Source organism: Danio rerio, chromosome 4 (assembly GCF_049306965.1).
Source record: "Danio rerio strain Tuebingen ecotype United States chromosome 4, GRCz12tu, whole genome shotgun sequence".
NCBI classification, from domain to species: domain Eukaryota; kingdom Metazoa; phylum Chordata; class Actinopteri; order Cypriniformes; family Danionidae; genus Danio; species Danio rerio.
The window spans coordinates 38,865,356-38,883,926 of NC_133179.1; the positions used below are offsets into that span (position 1 = coordinate 38,865,356).

Genomic DNA, 18,571 nt, shown 5'->3' on the forward strand with positions numbered 1-18,571 from the left:
CTTGGTTTATTGTCCAGGTACACTCTTAAACATACTCCTGCATGGTCTGAGATGTCCCTTGTTCCAGTTTTATAGTCTTTTCTTTTATGTTGATCTGACCCAAACATTAAAAAAAAAAATAAAAAAATTCTAGAATAAGACATGTGGGCAGAAGAGAAGAAAGTATATTCTTTTTTTAAGAGGGAATATGTCTCTTCATACATCTATCGAGCCTAATTATTTCATTAAATATCTTATTTGTCTAGTTTCTTGACTAATTTGCTTATTAGACGATGAGTCCAATTTAGGCTGAAGTTGTACATTCCAGTCTCCCTCACAGATCAACGTACCTGATGTCTCCTTGGCTATAACACTTAATATTTTTTTGAGAAATGCTTTGTCTTTTTCAGGTGGTCTATATATACTAAATAATGTAACTTTGGTATGGTTGATAGTTCCTTTAATTAGGTTATATCGCCCTTCTTTATCAGTAATCTTAGAAATTAATTGGAAGTTGATTTTATTTGAGATTAATGTCATTACTCCTCGTTTATGACCATTATTATATGAGAAAAAGAAAACCTTAAATCCCATTTTTTCTAATTTCCTATGTTCTGTATCAGAAAGATGTGTCTCTTGCCAGAAGATTATCTGTTGGTTTTCTCTTTTAATTTTAGCCACAAGTTTGCTTCTTTTAATCGGATTTAGTAACCCATTAATATTTAAAGTAATTACTCTATATTTCTGTTTTTGCATATACTATAATCAGATATTATTGCTAAGATCACTGTGATCGGAACACGAAAAACACAAACGTGAATATCTTGAACCACATAAAAAACATTACGAAAAAGATCTCCAAACCTTGAAGTCTTAAATAACTTCTTAATGTGAGGGGAAAGCCTTCCTTCTCTAAAAAGCCCTTCCCTGCTGTGCCTATTGCACTCCATGTTATTTAAATATGGTTTAGGTTATCATATATAATGTAAAAAGGAGGATTAATACCAGTGTGTATAGGAGCTCTCTTTCTCAGCTTCTTAAGCTGCCCCGAATGAGTAAAACTTTATGGTTGGGTATCGTTTGGTTTTTCGATACCGGTGCTAAATTGATACTTTTAAAACGATACCGGTGCCAAAACGGTGCCTGAATCGACACTTTTTAGCCACAAAATGATGGTGGACGACTCTTCAAAAATATTTTATTTGACAAATGATTTTTTCAAAATAATTTTAATAGAACAATATAATTACAGTTTAAAGTAAACATCAATTCATATTGTATTACATTAATACATTTCCTTTGATCATTTGTTGGTTAGCATGAATTTAAGATTTGCATTATGAAATTACATTAGCTTACTATTAACCTGTGGGGGGCGGGCAGGGGCCACATACTTTTAGGAGCACATTTTAACATATATATCACAAAATACTTAAAACATTATTGGAAGTCATTTGTTTTCATCCATCACTCTGCAGTCTTCATAAACAAGATAATTAAATAACTTAAACTCAAAATAATCTTCCTTGTTCATTTATTTGACAAGTAACATTGTACTGGTGTAGGAGAACACATTTCTAACATTCAAGTACATCAAGGCACATTGCTGCACCTGTAAACTTTAACAGGCCTACAGTTGAAGTCGATTCATTTTGCCCTCCCATTCATTTAAAATAATGTTTTTGAAAACTTTTAGTGTTTCCTAAAACATAAATATTCTGGAGTCATAATAAGTCCTATTTCTTATTGTTTATTTCATGAATAAAAGCCGTTTGTAATAAAAATAAATAAATAAAAATAAGGTCAGTATTATTAGCCTCCTTAAGAAATATTTACTATATATTTTTGATTTACACAACAAATCAGTTACAAAATAATTTGACTAATTATTTTAACTCTCGTAGTGAACTGATAAGTCTAAATTACACTTTAATCTAAATAAAAGACTATAAAATACTTAAAAAGACTTTGTCTGAATACTGTCTTGCAAAATAACTAGTAAAATGTTCTGCACTGACTGTCAGCATAAAAAAGTAGCGTTAGATATTAGAAACGAGTCAGTTAAACTATTGTGTTTAAAAATGTGTTGTAAATAAATCATGTGTTCAAGACAGAAATCAAAAATGAATGAAGTCAAAACTAAACGAGTTGAATATTAAATGTTTAGTGATGCTGTGACAACACCTATATGTGCCTTTTTTCATGCAACCCTCACGTCCATGCCGCAGCACCGAAATTCATACGCTGATTTAATACCGGTGCATACCGGTTACCATGGTACCGGTGCTATAATGGCACCGGGTTTCGGTAACAAACCCTAGAACGCACTGATCATGTCTACAGTTTATCTCCAGAGTGAATCCTCTCATGTGTTTTTAGGGTTTCTGAGCGAGTAAACCTCTTACTGCAGTGTGAACACTTGTACGGTTTTTCTCCAGTGTGAATCCTCTGGTGCCGTATCAAATCTGCAGCTGTAATAAAAGTCTTCTCACACTCCAAGCACATATACTCTCTCACACCAGTGTGGATTTTCATGTGTTGTTTAAGGTGTGATGATGTGCTGAAACTCTTCCCACATTGAGAGCATGTGAATGGTTTCTCTCCAGTGTGGATCCTCATGTGTAGATTAAGATTTGATGAGTGGATGAAACTCTTCCCACACTGAGGGCATGTGAATGGTTTCTCTCCAGTGTGGATCATGATGTGTTGATTAAGGGATGATGAGTGGCTGAAACTCTTCCCACACTGAGTGCAAGTGAATGGTTTTTCTCCGGTATGGATCCTCATATGTCTATAAAGCGACGAAGATTTGCTGAAACTCTTCCCACACTGAGTGCATGTGAATGGTTTTTCTCCAGTGTGGATCATCATGTGCTTTTTAAGGTGTGATGAGCAGTTAAAACTCTTCCCACACTGAGCGCATGTGAATGGTTTCTCTCCAGTGTGGATCCTCATGTGTTTTTTGAGGTATGATGAATCGTAGAAACTCTTCCCACACTGAGTGCATGTAAATGGTTTTTCTCCGGTGTGGATCTTCATGTGTTTATAAAGCGACGATGATTTGCTAAAACTCTTCCCACACTGAGGGCATGTTAATGGTTTCTCTCCAGTGTGGATCCTCATGTGTAGATTAAGGAATGATGAGTGGTTGAAACTCTTCCCACAATGAGTGCAAGTCAATGGTTTTTCTCCAGTGTGGATCTTCATGTGTCTATAAAGCGACGATGATTTGCTAAAACTCTTCCCACACTGAGTGCATGTGAATGGTTTCTCTCCAGTGTGGATTCTCATGTGTTGATTAAGAGATGATGAGTGGCTGAAACTCTTCCCACACTGAGTGCATGTGAATGGTTTCTCTCCAGTGTGGATCCTCATGTGAGTCTTTAGTTTGCTTTTGCTTGCCAAACTCTTTCCACACTGAGTGCAGGTAAAACAACTCTTGTCTCTCACTTTTAACACACCATCAGTCTCTAAACAGTCTCAAAGAGTTTTGTCCTCAATTTTGACATGATGTTCCTCCTCTTTACTCTCCTCGTAGTCTTTAATTAGGTCTGAAATAGAAATAAGTTTACTTTTTAGTAAATCATAAAACTCAGTGAAAAGGAAGTGAAAACATTGGCTACACAAATCTTAATTTTGATGCACATTAAATGTAAAGACAAAGCAGATCATATTTAGATTGATCTTGTCATATTAACCTCCTGTCCATTACACAGATACACATTTAAGCAGATTCTTATATGATTATTCCCAGATTAATTTTTGTCATATTGATGAGACATAAATTTGAAAGCTGTAAATGGCCAGTTTCTATTTGTATATATTCATAATCACAACAAAACAATTTGTTTTTGTAAAACTTGTAAAGCCAATAGGGAATGCTTTTTCATTCTGTGCCTGACTGGTAAACCTGTTAGAAAAAACAGCTGAATCTCTGAGAATATTTGCCTCATAGACATATGACACATGTATAATATCTGCATAAAGCTTTAAATCTGCACCTTTATATGACAAATGTTCTAGAGGTATGTAATCTTTATGTAACAATTGCAATGCAGAAATCTAACACTTTAGTGTTTTATCTCATCAAACAAATGTAAACATTAGTCAAAGATAACACAATTAAACACATTGTGCAGTTTTTAAATCAAGGTTTTTATTAATAAAAGGAAGACAAAATACTGAACTACACAGCCTTGTGTGAAAAAAAAAATTCCCATTAGAACAACTTTAATTTATCACACCTGCTTCAAGTTCTTTAGCCACACCCAGACCTGAATACTACCACACGTTCGCAATCAGGAAATCACCAAAATAGGACCTGTCTGACAAAGTGAAGTAGACCAAAAAAAGCCTCAAAGCTAGACATCATGCCAAAATCTAAAGACCTTTAAACACAAATGAGAAAGAAAATACTTGTGTCACGAGTTAAAAAAAGAGTGAGCTCAAATGCAAGTCTTTATTGAGAAGCGAGTCTTGGAAAAAGCAAAAGTCAAAGTAAACACCCGGTCGGGTGAGCACTGAGGAAGTGCCGTAGGAAAAAACAACCAGACACTCACTCACTGGTGGTCTTGGAAACATACAGGGTGAGTAACAAAATAATATGCACACAAATGATCGATAACATACTGACAAACATGAAGGGAAATGATGTGGTATAAACAGAAAAAAAGGCAAACGAGAGCTCCTGTGACTGCATATAAAACCAGATGACAAGAGATAATCTGTAATACAGATCAAAGCCCTTTTCACACAGTGATACCGGTAAATATGCGGAAAATTTCCGGAACGACTTTACCGGTATATTCAAAAAAGCGCTGTTCACACAGGCGAGGAGATTACGGAAATTTTCCAGAAAAGACCTTTCACAAATCCATTCCAAAATACCGGTAAATTCTGACATCATTTACCACAAATGAGCCTTAAACGTCTGCGCTTGTATTTGTAAACATTTGACTACATTACAAACTCTGTGGATGACCAGTATTGTGAACAACTTCGAAGAAAACATATGGAGGATCACTTTGGCATGTCGAGATGTTCATAATATGTGCGTGTGCTGGCTCTCACAGGCTGTTTCACAGGCACACGCTATGCGTGAAGGTAAACAAACAGCGGCTTATCATAAGCATCTCATCGATGATTATTTACACAGTTGGCATTAAGAAGAACATATAAACATTATCTGACTAACTTCTAACTAAATGCGTCTGACTGTTCTGATTGGCTAAAGCAGGTGTCTCACGTCAGCACGTTCTAGACGTGCACGCGTTCTTTTCGGCAATCTTCCTTCTGCATTCACACAGCGCAGCATTCCGGCAAATTACCGGGAATGTTACAACTTCTCTTTCTGGAAAATAGCCAGAACGAATTTACCGGTATTTTCAAAAAGGACCTGTTCACACATACAACCTTTCCAGAAAATTGCCGGTAATTTTCCGGAAAGGTCTGCATGTGTGAAAGGGGCTCAAGAGAAAAGAGCCAAAGAGTAAGGTATCAAAGGAGGATGTCACATCAAAGATTCAAGAGTTACCACTCAGTGGGTTATGTCACAAGACTCGCGTCACTTTATTGTGGCTTTGAGGCTCAATGGGATTCTAATTACTGGCCAAAGTTATATAAAATTACACTTTATTACAATATATATGTTAAATATAAATAATTATAATATGCATTATATAATATTAAATTAAATTACATGGGGGCCATGGGGGGTGGTTCGTTCGAACAACCCGAAACCCCCTGGCTACGGGCATGGCACAGTGATCTGTGTCATTACAAGGGCTTTTCCCACAGCTGGTGGAGAACACGAGAGTTCGGTTTGAGTTCAGTGTAGTGCATACATTTTCATTGTTTTCACTGTAAAATCCTCACTGTGTGCGCAGATTAAAGAGACATTTATGCAGAATGCATCTTTGCACCTAAAAACGTCAAACACAGCACCAGGAACAGATTAAAACAGTTGTTATGTGAACTTGATGTAAAAAAGCCTGCAATGCTTGCACCGCCTTTGTGCTCTACTTATTGGCTCACTGCTCTACAACTGAATGCAAATGATTGGTTAATATCAGCTGTCAATCACTCAGTCAATGCCTTCTGCCTTCAGATGATACAACTGCGAAAATGTGAAGCGCTGAAGATGAGAGAATGAAAATAACATACAGATTTACCAAAAGTTATTAATAACGGCACATCTTATTAGTGATCATGTGCTGAGTGTTAATCCACCATTTACACTTTTCCAAGAGTGGATAAAAGACTTCTAGTTGCTTCAAGTCCACAGGTAACAGTGTTTGGCACTGAACCTACACATTTAAGCGCGAGAGGTATTGTATAATCCTTCATTTAATCCTCACGATGCTGTCAGCCGTGCAAGCAGCAGCTATATGTAACATTTAACACAGCTCATGAAAAGACTGTTATTGCTATTACGATGACATGCAAATAATAAGTTATATATCAATATAAATGGGGGACGGGGTGATGGATCGTGATGCCGGCTAAGCATCGTGAAGTTTGTCGGCCATCAGCGATGGACAATGGCATCTAAAAAAATAATACAATTGATCAGCTACAATCAACATCATCTTCCGAAGAGCTTCATAAGAAAATACTTATTCTGCAAGCGGAATGACTCCTAGAGGATCTCCACATAAGATCACGCCAGATTCATTATGAACATGGTGAATGAGCTGGCAGGTTATTGTGTTACTAACTGAAAAAATCCTCAGCAGCTGGTGTTATAGTAGCAGTTAGTAAGGATGATGGCAGTATTATTACTGATAAACAGGGTATTAGTGATCAATTTAAAAAACTTCTATAAAACTCTTTACAGCTCTGAGGTAAACTAAATTAAACGTATTGAGAGCTTTTTTAATTATTTAGAACTACCATACCTCTGTGATTCAGATCAGTTGACAAAAGAAGGGATTTTAACACCTTCTGAAATTGAAAATGCAATTAAAAAATTGAAAACCGGAAAAGCACCAGGCCCTGATGGTTTCCCGGCTGAGTTTTATAAGAAGTGTTTATAAGTAACACCCCTGTTGTGCAAGGTATTTGCTAAAGCTCTTGTTTCGGAATCCCTCCCCCCTTCATGACATCGGCTGTTATAACAGTACTTCTTCAAAATGGTAAGGATCCACTTAAATGTTAATCTTATCGTCCGATCAGCTCACTCTGCTGTATAAAATCCTGGCTAAAGTGCTGGCAATTAGAGTGGAGTCAGTCATGAGAAAGATAATTCACCCAGATCAAACTGGTTTCATTGTTGGGAGACAAATATCTTACAACCTTTGTTGCTTATTTAATATTACTTATTTACCTAAAATAATACCAATCCAGAGGACTTGATTACTTTAGATGCCCATAAGGCATTTGAAAGAATAGAGTATATCTAGTCATTTACAGTGCTTAAAAATTTGGTTTTGACCCTGGACCAAATGGCTCGTTTCCACTGACTGGTACAGTACGGTACGGTTTGGGTCGGTACGGGTCACCTTTATCAGGCTTGCGTTTCCACTACCAAAGGTACCCTTTTAGTGGGCTTGGTGTATGACAAAGTTTCAGTCGACGTCATTTTCGCTCGAGAAAATGTCTACAGTAAAGCTGCACAGGTCGTTCACATATCATATGAAAAGCACTTCTCACAAAACAGATGCTTTACACACATAAATACTTGAGTATAAATGTTTATTACTAACTTTTCTATGTACATTAGTTGATTATAACTGCAGATCAATGACAGTGCAAAATAGCCTACTGTAACGTGTGTAATTATATAAAGTAAATAAATAAATTAACATATAGGAAGACATACAGACCCTTACAGTCTCCGATATGTTACCAACTACAGAAGAACTACACAAAGCAGACATTTCGTCCTTAATTAGGTTTAAAACAGCACAAAGTATAGCCTACAGTCAGAGCAAACCTCTCATTTGTGTCTGTAATCTTCAGCAGCACACGAAGCCTCTGTTAGAGAGTCATTCCTTCATTCCCAGTTCATATTAGTCCAAAAGGTGATAATAAAGATTAAGACAAGGCAGTTTGTTGACGTTTGCTGAATAAATAACGTGCTCCTTGGCTTCGCCTTTTTTCCGCGCTCCACTCCCACGTTTGTCCTTTTCTTTCTGAATGTGTCACAGAATGTGTCCCGCGTTTGTCAGCTTCTCACAGGACTGGGTTTCCAAAGCTTGTCAATAATCAAGCGCATATATTATTATCAGCTCAAGAAGTTTGTTATTTCAGATAGAGACGCGTGGCGAACACAAGGAAGAAAGCGAAACCACTCGGGCTTCAGACTAGCCCGTAAAAAACTACGCTGCACAGGGTAAATCTGTTCTTCTCCATGACTTTGTGGCTGTTTATCAAGATGAAGACAGGGTTTGTTTGAGCCCGGATCGACCATGGCTGCATATGTATTTATAATTCCGCTGTAATCTCTCGCTGTGTATTTCAAACATGGTACGGTACGGTTTGGTTCGGTACGCCTTTTAACAGTGGAAACGGCCATAAAAGCGTACCAAACCGAACCACTCAGTGGAAACGGTCCATAAGAGCTTCATTAACATGGTAAACAATATAGAGACTTCTAAATGAATGAATGTTCGAATATAAAACCAACTTTACCTCTATATGACTGAGTTGGTGTTTGAGAATGAAACCAACCTGTTTGTTCCTGCAGATCTTCCTGTTTGACTGTGAATGTTTCTTCAATCTTCACATCTTCACTCTCCTCTTTAATAAACGCCATCTTTATAACAGTGTGGAGATCAGTCGCTTCAGCAGGATTTTTTTCTCTGTGTTTGGACACTTTATCCTGTTTAAAATGAACAAAACAATAAAAATGTCCTGTTTAAATAAGTAAAAAAAAATGAACAGAAATAAAAATAACTTCTCTTCAACACTTGCTTCAACAGTTACAAAAACGAAATCAGGTATGTCCAAGCATAGAGGTAAAGTTGGTTTTATATTCGCACATTCAGACTTTTCTCTTAATAATATAACTTCATGAAAGTATTATTTGCAAACTCTAAATAGCGAAATCATATTACCAGCCAATGACTATCAAAGTACGGCATCGCACAGTCCAATAAACAATGTTGTTTAGAAGTCATACTTGCATGCTAATTCAAATCTAATATTCAAAGTAACATGGTGAACAATAGAGACTTACAAATGAACGAATGTGTGAATATAAAACCAACTTTACCTCTATAGTCAGAGCTATAAAGAATGAGCTGATTAAAACTAGTACTCCGTTTTTCATACATAGGGATGTATATTTAGAATGGAATGGCATCATGCTATTTAATCAATTAAACCCTCATTAAAACACCTATTACACACTGTTTCTGTTTCTTTAGTTTATTCAAACAATAGCCCTCATTACTGTGCGTAAAATACTACTACATAGAATAAAGTGTTCAAATAATGTTGTCAACAGCAGCAGTATGCATTAACAGCATAATTTAGCATCAGATGAAAAAAGCCTAAAACTTTAATCGATCGCTTTGCATAAGTGTAAACGCTTTAAAACAAACCTTTCTCCATCTGAATCCAGCGCAAGAGCGGCGCAGACTTATGACGTCACATCACGCCAAAATAAAAGTCTTTTCTTTTGTTTCGCATTTTTTGCTACTTGCTGTTGCAGTCATGACTTCTTGATACATTTCTCGCTCGTTTTCCACTTTCTCTCCCTCCCTCTCTCTCTCACTCACACACACACACACACACACACACACACACACACATATATATATATACGTTTACATACATACATTCAGTATTTGGAGTTGATCAAAATCTTTATTCTAAACATTTTTAAGACAATTTAAAAAAAACTTGTTTAATCCACTTAGACTAAGTGTGTAAAGCAGGAAATTTAACAGGTATAACAAATAAACTGATGGGTGTTATGAGCTGACACTTTACAGACACATTCTAGAGACACAAACTTATATTAAATGCTGAAAATGGGTAAAATAGGTCCCCTTTAAGTATAAAAGTACCCATTACTACTTCATGTTTTAGTTTTCTAAGTGCTCTAAGTGCCTTAGATGTCCCATGAATGAACAGTATTATATGGACATAATGTGCAATAAAGAAACTCTGATGTTTTGATATAATTGTTAAACCTTTACGCACATGCAGGTAGAATTATCAGTGTTTTGAAATATGTTTTTGTAAATTTTTGCGTCATATTCTTTCATTGAATGGATGTGATTTTGCCATGTCCACACACTGCAGACAACTTCAGTGAGTCTAAAATGTTGGTAAATTAGATTAAATTAAAAAAGATTTTGAAATATTCTCATTGTCTTTAACAGGTTGTTTAACAAAATCAATTTAATAACTTTTATTTTATTTTCATAATATTATATTAATCATTTTGCACGCGTCCTTGAAATTGCTGTCCACCCTGTCATGATGTGGTAAATGCCCCTTTAAGACCCCTCTGATGTACTCATTGGCATCCTTGTGTCCATTTGGCTTTTCTTCAGAGGAAGTGAAAACATCTGCTGTGCACACAGTAACTATCTACACTTATGTTTGCTATTTTTCCTCATGTTGTGTTTGAAACTGAATGTTGTCAAGCTTAACATGTCCACCCTGTCAGAGTGAAATAGTAATTATTATTTAAAAAAATTCAGATTCAGAGATTAAAATATAGCTTATAAACTGTGTACAAAGAGCTTAAATAAGGAAACACTAGTGATGTGACTGTGCGCCGAGGCTTCAAAGCATGTTTCTAAAAAACGATACATCTCGCTGTGAAGCAGTGTACCGGAGCTTGATTCGTTCTGCCATCATCACGTGATCAGTGACGTCCGAAGCTTCATTTTCGCCTATACCCACGTGACTGCTAAACACCCTCATGGGTTAGTAAAGTGTATAGCGAGAGATTAGGCGTCGATTACATACATTTCTACTGTTTTACAGCACTGCACCTGTCCCACACACCAGTAATTAAATTAAAATACAATAGTAATTTATAGTAAAAAGGTTTTTAATCACACTAAAGTGTATTAGTGTATTTTTTACAACTATCTTTAAAGAAAACCCCTGCATGTCGTAGTATAGTGTTTAACGGAGGCCAGCTGGCGAGTGCAGCCCAAGTGTGCCGCAAGCCTACGTTTGAGTGAAGGTTTCGGCCGTTAGATCGCCCCCTGGGGGCTGGCTGCAGTACAAGTCATAAAGCCCGCCTCCTCCGTGTTAATGAAGGAGACTTGAGCCCAAATAAAAAAAAATATTACACTTGCAATAAAATGTCCCGAAAGATAGTTCTGGTGGATTAAGGCACTGGTTATTGTGCTGAAATAGGTGCAGATCTTCATTTTTGTAAACAGTTTGTTTTTAGCAGTAATTTAATGCTGGGCGTGTCATCGTGATTGACAGCTGTGATTGTTATTATTATTCGATTTCTGTGTTATTTTACCATGACAAAATGAGTTCAGCAGTAAACTATAGTTTCTGACATACATGATCCTGGTGGAACACTGTTTATTCGCTAAGTTCAGGGCTTTTTTCGGGCTTTATTAGTTTGCTGATACACGCCTAGCCACCCAGATAGCAAAACACAGTTCCGGCTAGATTCTCGCCTGCCAGAGACTTATCTCTTAGAGCTCAGACTGACTAATGTTACCTCTGCTGGACCTACTCCGGATGCCTGGACTCACTACCCAATTCCAGCCCGAGTCAATCGAGCCAGATGCGGCGGCCGAGCGAGCAGGCGCTGCCGCATGCGAGCCGGAATCAGCCCGCGACGCCGCGAGTAAGTTATGCGCTGCGGCCTGGAGCTGGCGCGATTGAATATATAAAACCCTCATATTTTTTAACGTTATTACATCCATTTGTGTTGATATGACAGCAAACGCATGCTGAGAAGTTCGGGGGGCGTAGTTGATTTTACATAAAGCGTTTGATTGGAAGCTCGACTCTGCTCATTTTCGCGGCTCCTCCTCTGGCTCCATCAGACAATCCTTCTGCGCATGTCTGGCTCCAATTTCAGCAGTCTTTTGCGACAGTTTGTGCCCGTCAAGCAGGCGTTTTGCCCTCAAGGCGTTCAATGGGAAAAAGGGCTGTCGCGTCGTCCATATTTTTTACAGTCATTGGTGCAGCCCAAAAGCATCGCTCACATAGCCTCCTCCTAGAGCATTTGCCTCCCATGCAGGAATTACTAGTTCGATCCATGCTTGGAACAAGTGGGTGGGTGAAGGACTAGTTAAAATATGATAAATAGTTTTGAAAATCCTGGATTTTACTATGGTCATCAGTGGTGTAATGTAACATACCTTATGTGTAAAACCTACAGTAATTGAGTAATTTGTTTATATTACTGTTGTTGTATTACTACATGAATGATTGAGTTGGTCAGTTGTGAACATTTGACATTATTGCAGCTAGTGCTTTTCCACACTTTCACCAGAAGAGGTCCTCATTGAGCTCTGATTTAGAAAGCTTTGAGTAACGGGCCTCTTTCCGATACAATTGGGTCGAGCGCTTCACTGGTTCAGAAAGCTTCATTTCACCATCACTAGGAAACACTTTACCAGCGGCAGGAACAAACTGTGTTGAATAAATGCTCTCTTTAACCTAAAATGTCTTCTCTGTCTTTGTCCACCCTGTCACAAATCCTTGCTTGACAGGGTGGACATATGAATTATTATTGACACTTTATTTATTTATTTAATATTTTATTGTTAATTAGGGAATGTTTTTATGTTATAACACTTATACACACACACACATATTGCACAAGTAGATGTGATACATGAGTGGACAAGACAAATCTTTTGGCAATATCTGTCTCAGTATTTATAAAGAATAATCTTTTAAAGTCCATATAATGGAGCTCACTGACTGTTTGAAATAATACAGCCCTAAGTATTTGTACATTTATGTGAACATCTGTAATCTAATTATTTACCTTATTCTGAAAAATAAAACAGGATTATTAAGGTGTTTAACTTGAGTTGTCTCCAACATTCCCTTCACTCCTCCAATGCAGTGTACAATACAAAGATTAACATTCATTAGCAAGTTTAGTTTCATTTTAAGGACAATAATTGTTTATTTTCCCATTAATTTGCATATTGATAAAAGCTGATTGATAACAGAAGAGGCGGCATAGTGGCTCAGTGGTTTGCGGTAAAAACAGAAGTAGAATTCTAGAAAACGTTTACAATCCTTTTTACATAAACCCTTTATTATTTGTTGTTGTACCTGTTGTTCTTCAAATGTTCCTCCATATTTAGTTCACTAAATAAAGCCTTTGTCCACCGTTATGCCAATGTCCACCCTGTCATCTTGTTTTACAGTCATGTTCAAATTTTATGAAAATGAACAAATTGTTTATAACCGCAGCAAAACATTTTGTGTGATTTCTTAATTAATCAATAAGGGCCAGTTAATATTGTTGGAAAGTTTGATAAAAATATTTTAAATCTTGGGTTTTATTTTGAAAATAATGTGCAACGATTGTATATTTTACTGGGAAATCAATTGTCTATTATTTTATTATTACAAATAGATTTTTTCTATAATCTATTAAGTTGGGTTGGTAAAGGGACACATGACCTTTCTGAAAATACACATTTAATAATCACACTGCAATGAAGATATACTTTTACTACTGTTTTTCTGCTTGTAGATTATTTGTAAATAGTGCAGGAGCTTGACCAACATTCATTTCTTACAGTATATAGCCTATGAAGTTGTAGAAATAGGAAAGTAGATGTCATAATTTCAAGGATGAGATTTGGATATTAATAGTAATGTGTTTTAGACCTGCAAGTCATCATAAAGTGGATTAAATTTTTTTTTTTTTTCAAAATTGTCTTAAAAAAGTTTAGATTAAAGGTTTGGTTAACTTCAAATACTGTTTATCTGTGCCTCTCTCGCTGTGTGTGATCTATAGCATATATATATATATATATATATATCTATAGCAATTAAAGTATGAAAATTGTGAGATTAAAGCTAGTCCTATAGTCCAGAGATCCGGTCCCCGCGTCAGGTCAGGTGCGCCCGAAAATAAAACGTGGACACGGCGATGGAGGCGCACTCAACTCACAAGGGAGAAAAGTGGGTGACATGAGATGATCAGCTTAATTAATTACATGTTTTGGTCAACTAAATCTTTAAACACAACTCTCTTGAGCTCAAAAGGAAGAAACGCAGAAGAAATTTGCTGTTAAATAAATTTTAGCAGAGACTCAACTGCCAGTCATTTTCACATTAGTTGTTCGGGAAGATGTAGCCTAATAAAATGTTTTTAATAAAAATAAATAGTTCACTGCACAGTCCCACAGTAGGCTACACTATAAATAATATTTTAATTTATTCATTAATATTATTATTACTATGATTACAATTAAGCTAAAATTGACAACGCATAGCCCTTTGAATGTTTGCTTTCATTTTGACATTGCTAAAAAGCGCACTTTTACAGTTGTGTAGAGAAACATCCCATATGCAGCAGCAGTCTAGGTATAATAAATGCCTTTTGCATTTAAAGATGACCAGCCTGCGAAGTCAAGTTTGCAGTGTTATAAATGGAATAGGTAGTGTTTAAGTGCAATTACAGCGGATCAACCGAGAAACCTCTCACAATCTTTTAAAAACGTGTAATTAAGGCTATACTGCTATTTGCTTATGCAAAATTAAACAACATTAAATATATTACAGCATATCGAATTTGTTTTGACTTGTAGCTCATGGCCCTAAAATAAAAATAACCTGAAAACAAGTTATTAAAATTTAAATAACTAAAAATGTTAATTTATTTTAAATTAATAAATAAAATGACGGGTAGGCCTAGTAACCTAATGGTTTATGATGGTTTACAAATGACAAGCAGACAATATAAAAAAAAAAATACACTTACGATAGCCTAAGATAAATCTTTATTTTTACATTTAAAACGATGAAAAAAGTTTTATAGCCTATTAAGTTGCCTGTTATCCGTGCCAAACAAATTTTTACGGTAATAACTGAATTTAGGCATATTTTTTAGGTATTTTTCTGGCTACACTAATGCCTTAAAATGTAACGAAGTAATTGTTTTGAATGACAGGGTAACATTTAGCTTTTCCCTAACACTGATGTTGGTTGGATAATAGGCGCCGTAAAGCGGGATGACTCGGTTAAGCTGATTTATATTTATTTACCGGTTATACGAATAGTCTGATCGTGGGTCAGCTTGCATGTGTGGGCATAATTTGACGTCTTTACCTAAAACTTTAAACATTCATATGCCTGCTATTTGAAATAAAATTGAAATAAATAAGGAGAAAGACATATGATTTAAAGCAGTCGTTTGGCACTGAAGCCATGATCCGTCTGCATTAATAAGCGGTATCGTTGCATATTAATATTACTATTAAAACGTATAATACTGCCTTAGGTCAGTAACAAAGTAAAGTAATAATAAATGTGAATAAATAGCCTAAATGAAAGGAACAAGAGAGACCAAAATCAGCCACCAGGTCTAGTGCCCCCCTATGGATTAAAAATGCCCCATCAGTTCTGATTCCTGGCGCCGGGCCTAGATGTGAGTCTAGTTACCTGCATGAAAAACAGGTAGTAATAGAAACTTTTTTTTATTACGTGTTTGAGGCCATATTTGACTACAAAAGTGCAGTCAGTAGGCTACTTCAACTTTTACCAGAGTTAGTTTTAAGCATCAGTATCACTTTTTCTTGAGTAGGATGTGTATTTTGCCATCTCTTTCCATTTCTTAAAAATAAATAATAATACAATAAAAAGTATGGTTAAATAAACTGAAATGTGTCCTTAAACAAAAACGTGTGTATCATGCAGTCAAAATAGCATTTATTATTTGAATGTCACGTTAATTTTCTTAAATTAACACATAAGGATGTGCATTATATCAACTAAAACAGAGTTTTTCTTTGTTATAGCAGGTGCAGCCAAACTGCGACACAACAGCCACCGAATTTACAGGGCCTTGAGAGATCACCTGTATGGTCTGGCGGTGGCAGACGCAGAGCTGAAAACACTATCTGATGCTTTTGTTGTTGTTAATGTTAAATTGACCAATACATGTTTTGTCATTACTTTTGTCTGCAAATATTAGGCTAATAAATAATATTTTTAAACAAAATGTTGAATTTCTGAATTATGTGAATTTTCTAAAACGTTTATAAAGGTATTTCTCACAACCAGATTTCGACTTAAAATTGACGTATTTTCGACGACATGAAAAAGACGTCTTTTCACCTTTCACTTTCCCACCTGTTTTCCACGTTGTTTGGACGTCTTACAATTACGTCTTTTCGACGACATGAAAAAGACGTCTTTTCACCTTTCACATTCCCACCTGTTTTCCACGTTGTTTGGACGTCTTACAATTACGTCTTTTCGACGACGTTAAAAAGACGTAGTTTCGTCTTTCACTTTCCCACCTGTTTTCCACATTGTTTGGACGTCTGACAATGTCGTCTTTTCGACGTCTTTTCGACGAACTATTGCTGGGTGGGACACACACACACACACACATATATATATATATATATATATATATATATATATATATATATATATATATATATATATATTCAGTATTTGGAGTTGATCAAAACCTTTACTCTAAACATTTTAAAGACAATTTTAAAAAACTTGTTTAATCCACTAAGACTAAGTGTGTATAGCAGGAAATCTAACAGGTATAACAAATAAACTGATGGGTGTTTTGAGCTGAAACTTTACAGACACATTCTAGAGACACAGAATTATATTAAATGCTGAAAATGGGTAAAATAGGTCCCCTTTAAGTATAAAAGTACCCATTACTACTTCATGTTTTAGTTTCACTAGCTTGGTCATTATCACTAAAAAGTGCCTTTGATGTCCCATGATTTAACAATATTATATGGACATAATGTGCAATAAAGAAACTCTGATGTTTTGATATAATTGTTAAACCTTTACGCACATGCAGGTAGAATTATAAGTGTTTTGAAATATGTTTTTGTAAATTTTTGCGTCATTCTTTCATTGAATGGATGTGATTTTGCCATGTCCACACACTGCTCAGACAACTTCAGTGAGTCTAAAATGTTGGTAAATTAGATTAAATTAAAAAGATTTGGAAATATTCTCATTATCTTTAACAGGTTGTTTAACAAAATCAATTTAATAACTTTTATTTTATTTTATTAATATTATATTAATCATTTTGCACGTGTCCTTGAAATTGCTGTCCACCCTGTCATGATGTGGTAAATGCCCCTTTAAGACCCCTCTGATGGCATCCTTGTGTCCTTTTTGCTTTTCTTCAGAGGAAGTGAAAACATCTGCTGTGCACACAGTAACTATCTACACTTATGTTTGCTATTTTTCCTCATGTTGTGTTTGAAACTGAATGTTGTCAAGCTTAACATGTCCACCCTGTCAGAGTGAAATAGTAATTATTATTTTAAAAAAATCAGATTCAGAGATTAAAATATAGCTTATAAACTGTGTACAAAGAGCTTAAATAAGGAAACACTAGTGATGTGACTGTGCGCCGAGGCTTCAAAGCATGTTTTTAAAAAACGATACATCTCGCTGTGAAGCAGTGTACCGGAGCTTGATTCGTTCTGCCATCATCACATAATCAGTGACGTCCGAAGCTTCATTTTCGCCTATACCCACGTGACTGCTAAACACCCTCATGGGTTAGTAAAGTGTATAGCGAGAGATTAGGCGTCGATTACATACATTTCTACTGTTTCACAGCACTGCAACTGTCCCACACACCAGTAATTAAATTAAAATACAATAGTAATTTATAGTAAAAAGGTTTTGAACCATACTAAAGTGTATTAGTGTATTTTTTTACAACTATCTTTAAAGAAAACCCCTGCATGTCGTAGTATAGTGTTTAACGGAGGCCAGCTGGCGAGTGCAGCCCAAAAGCATCGCTCACATAGCCTCCTCCTAGAGCATTTGCCTCCCATGCAGGAATTACTAGTTCGATCCATGCTTGGAACAAGTGGGTGGGTGAAGGACTAGTTAAAATATGATAAATAGTTTTGAAAATCCTGGATTTTACTATGGTCATCAGTGGTGTAATGTAACATACCTTATGTGTAAAACCTACAGTAATTGAGTAATTTGTTTATATTACTGTTGTTGTATTACTACATGAATGATTGAGTTGGTCAGTTGTGAACATTTGACATTATTGCAGCTAGTGCTTTTCCACACTTTCACCAGAAGAGGTCCTCATTGAGCTCTGATTTAGAAAGCTTTGAGTAACGGGCCTCTTTCCGATACAATTGAGTCGAGCGCTTCACTGGTTCAGAAAGCTTCATTTCACCATCACTAGTAAACACTTTACCAGCGGCAGGAACAAACTGTGTTGAATAAATGCTCTCTTTAACCTAAAATGTCTTCTCTGTCATTGTCCACCCTGTCACAAATCCTTGCTTGACAGGGTGGACATATGAATTATTATTGACACTTTATTTATTTATTTAATATTTTATTGTTAATTAGGGAATGTTTTTATGTTATAACACTTATACACACACACACATATTGCACAAGTAGATGTGATACATGAGTGGACAAGACAAACCTT

At 36.0% G+C, this 18,571-nt stretch overlaps 1 protein-coding gene and 2 long non-coding RNA genes across 3 annotated transcripts in view; 1 reads left to right on the plus strand and 2 right to left on the minus strand.

The window, feature by feature from the left end:
• The window catches only part of LOC141381752 (uncharacterized), a 537,547-nt gene that overhangs the window by 198,501 nt on the left and 320,475 nt on the right, over positions 1 to 18,571 (minus strand). The window lies entirely within an intron of this gene.
• Positions 1 to 18,571, plus strand: part of LOC141381781 (uncharacterized) — a 157,920-nt gene that overhangs the window by 100,449 nt on the left and 38,900 nt on the right. The gene's annotated exons all lie outside the window — the stretch shown is intronic.
• On the minus strand, positions 1,161 to 9,564 carry LOC108183687 (uncharacterized). Its single transcript, XM_068219971.2, has 3 exons — positions 9,525 to 9,564; positions 8,650 to 8,800; positions 1,161 to 3,530 (listed from the first exon to the last, which is right to left on the minus strand). Exon 3 carries the CDS (start codon positions 3,352 to 3,354, stop codon positions 2,317 to 2,319), a length of 1,038 nt encoding a protein of 345 aa, XP_068076072.1. The 5' UTR covers positions 3,355 to 3,530; positions 8,650 to 8,800; positions 9,525 to 9,564; the 3' UTR covers positions 1,161 to 2,316.

Bases quoted from the DNA above. Each gene is read 5' to 3' on its own strand.
- LOC108183687 (XM_068219971.2), bottom strand. From the start codon at position 3,354: ATGAGGATCCACACTGGAGAGAAACCATTCACATGCACTCAGTGTGGG.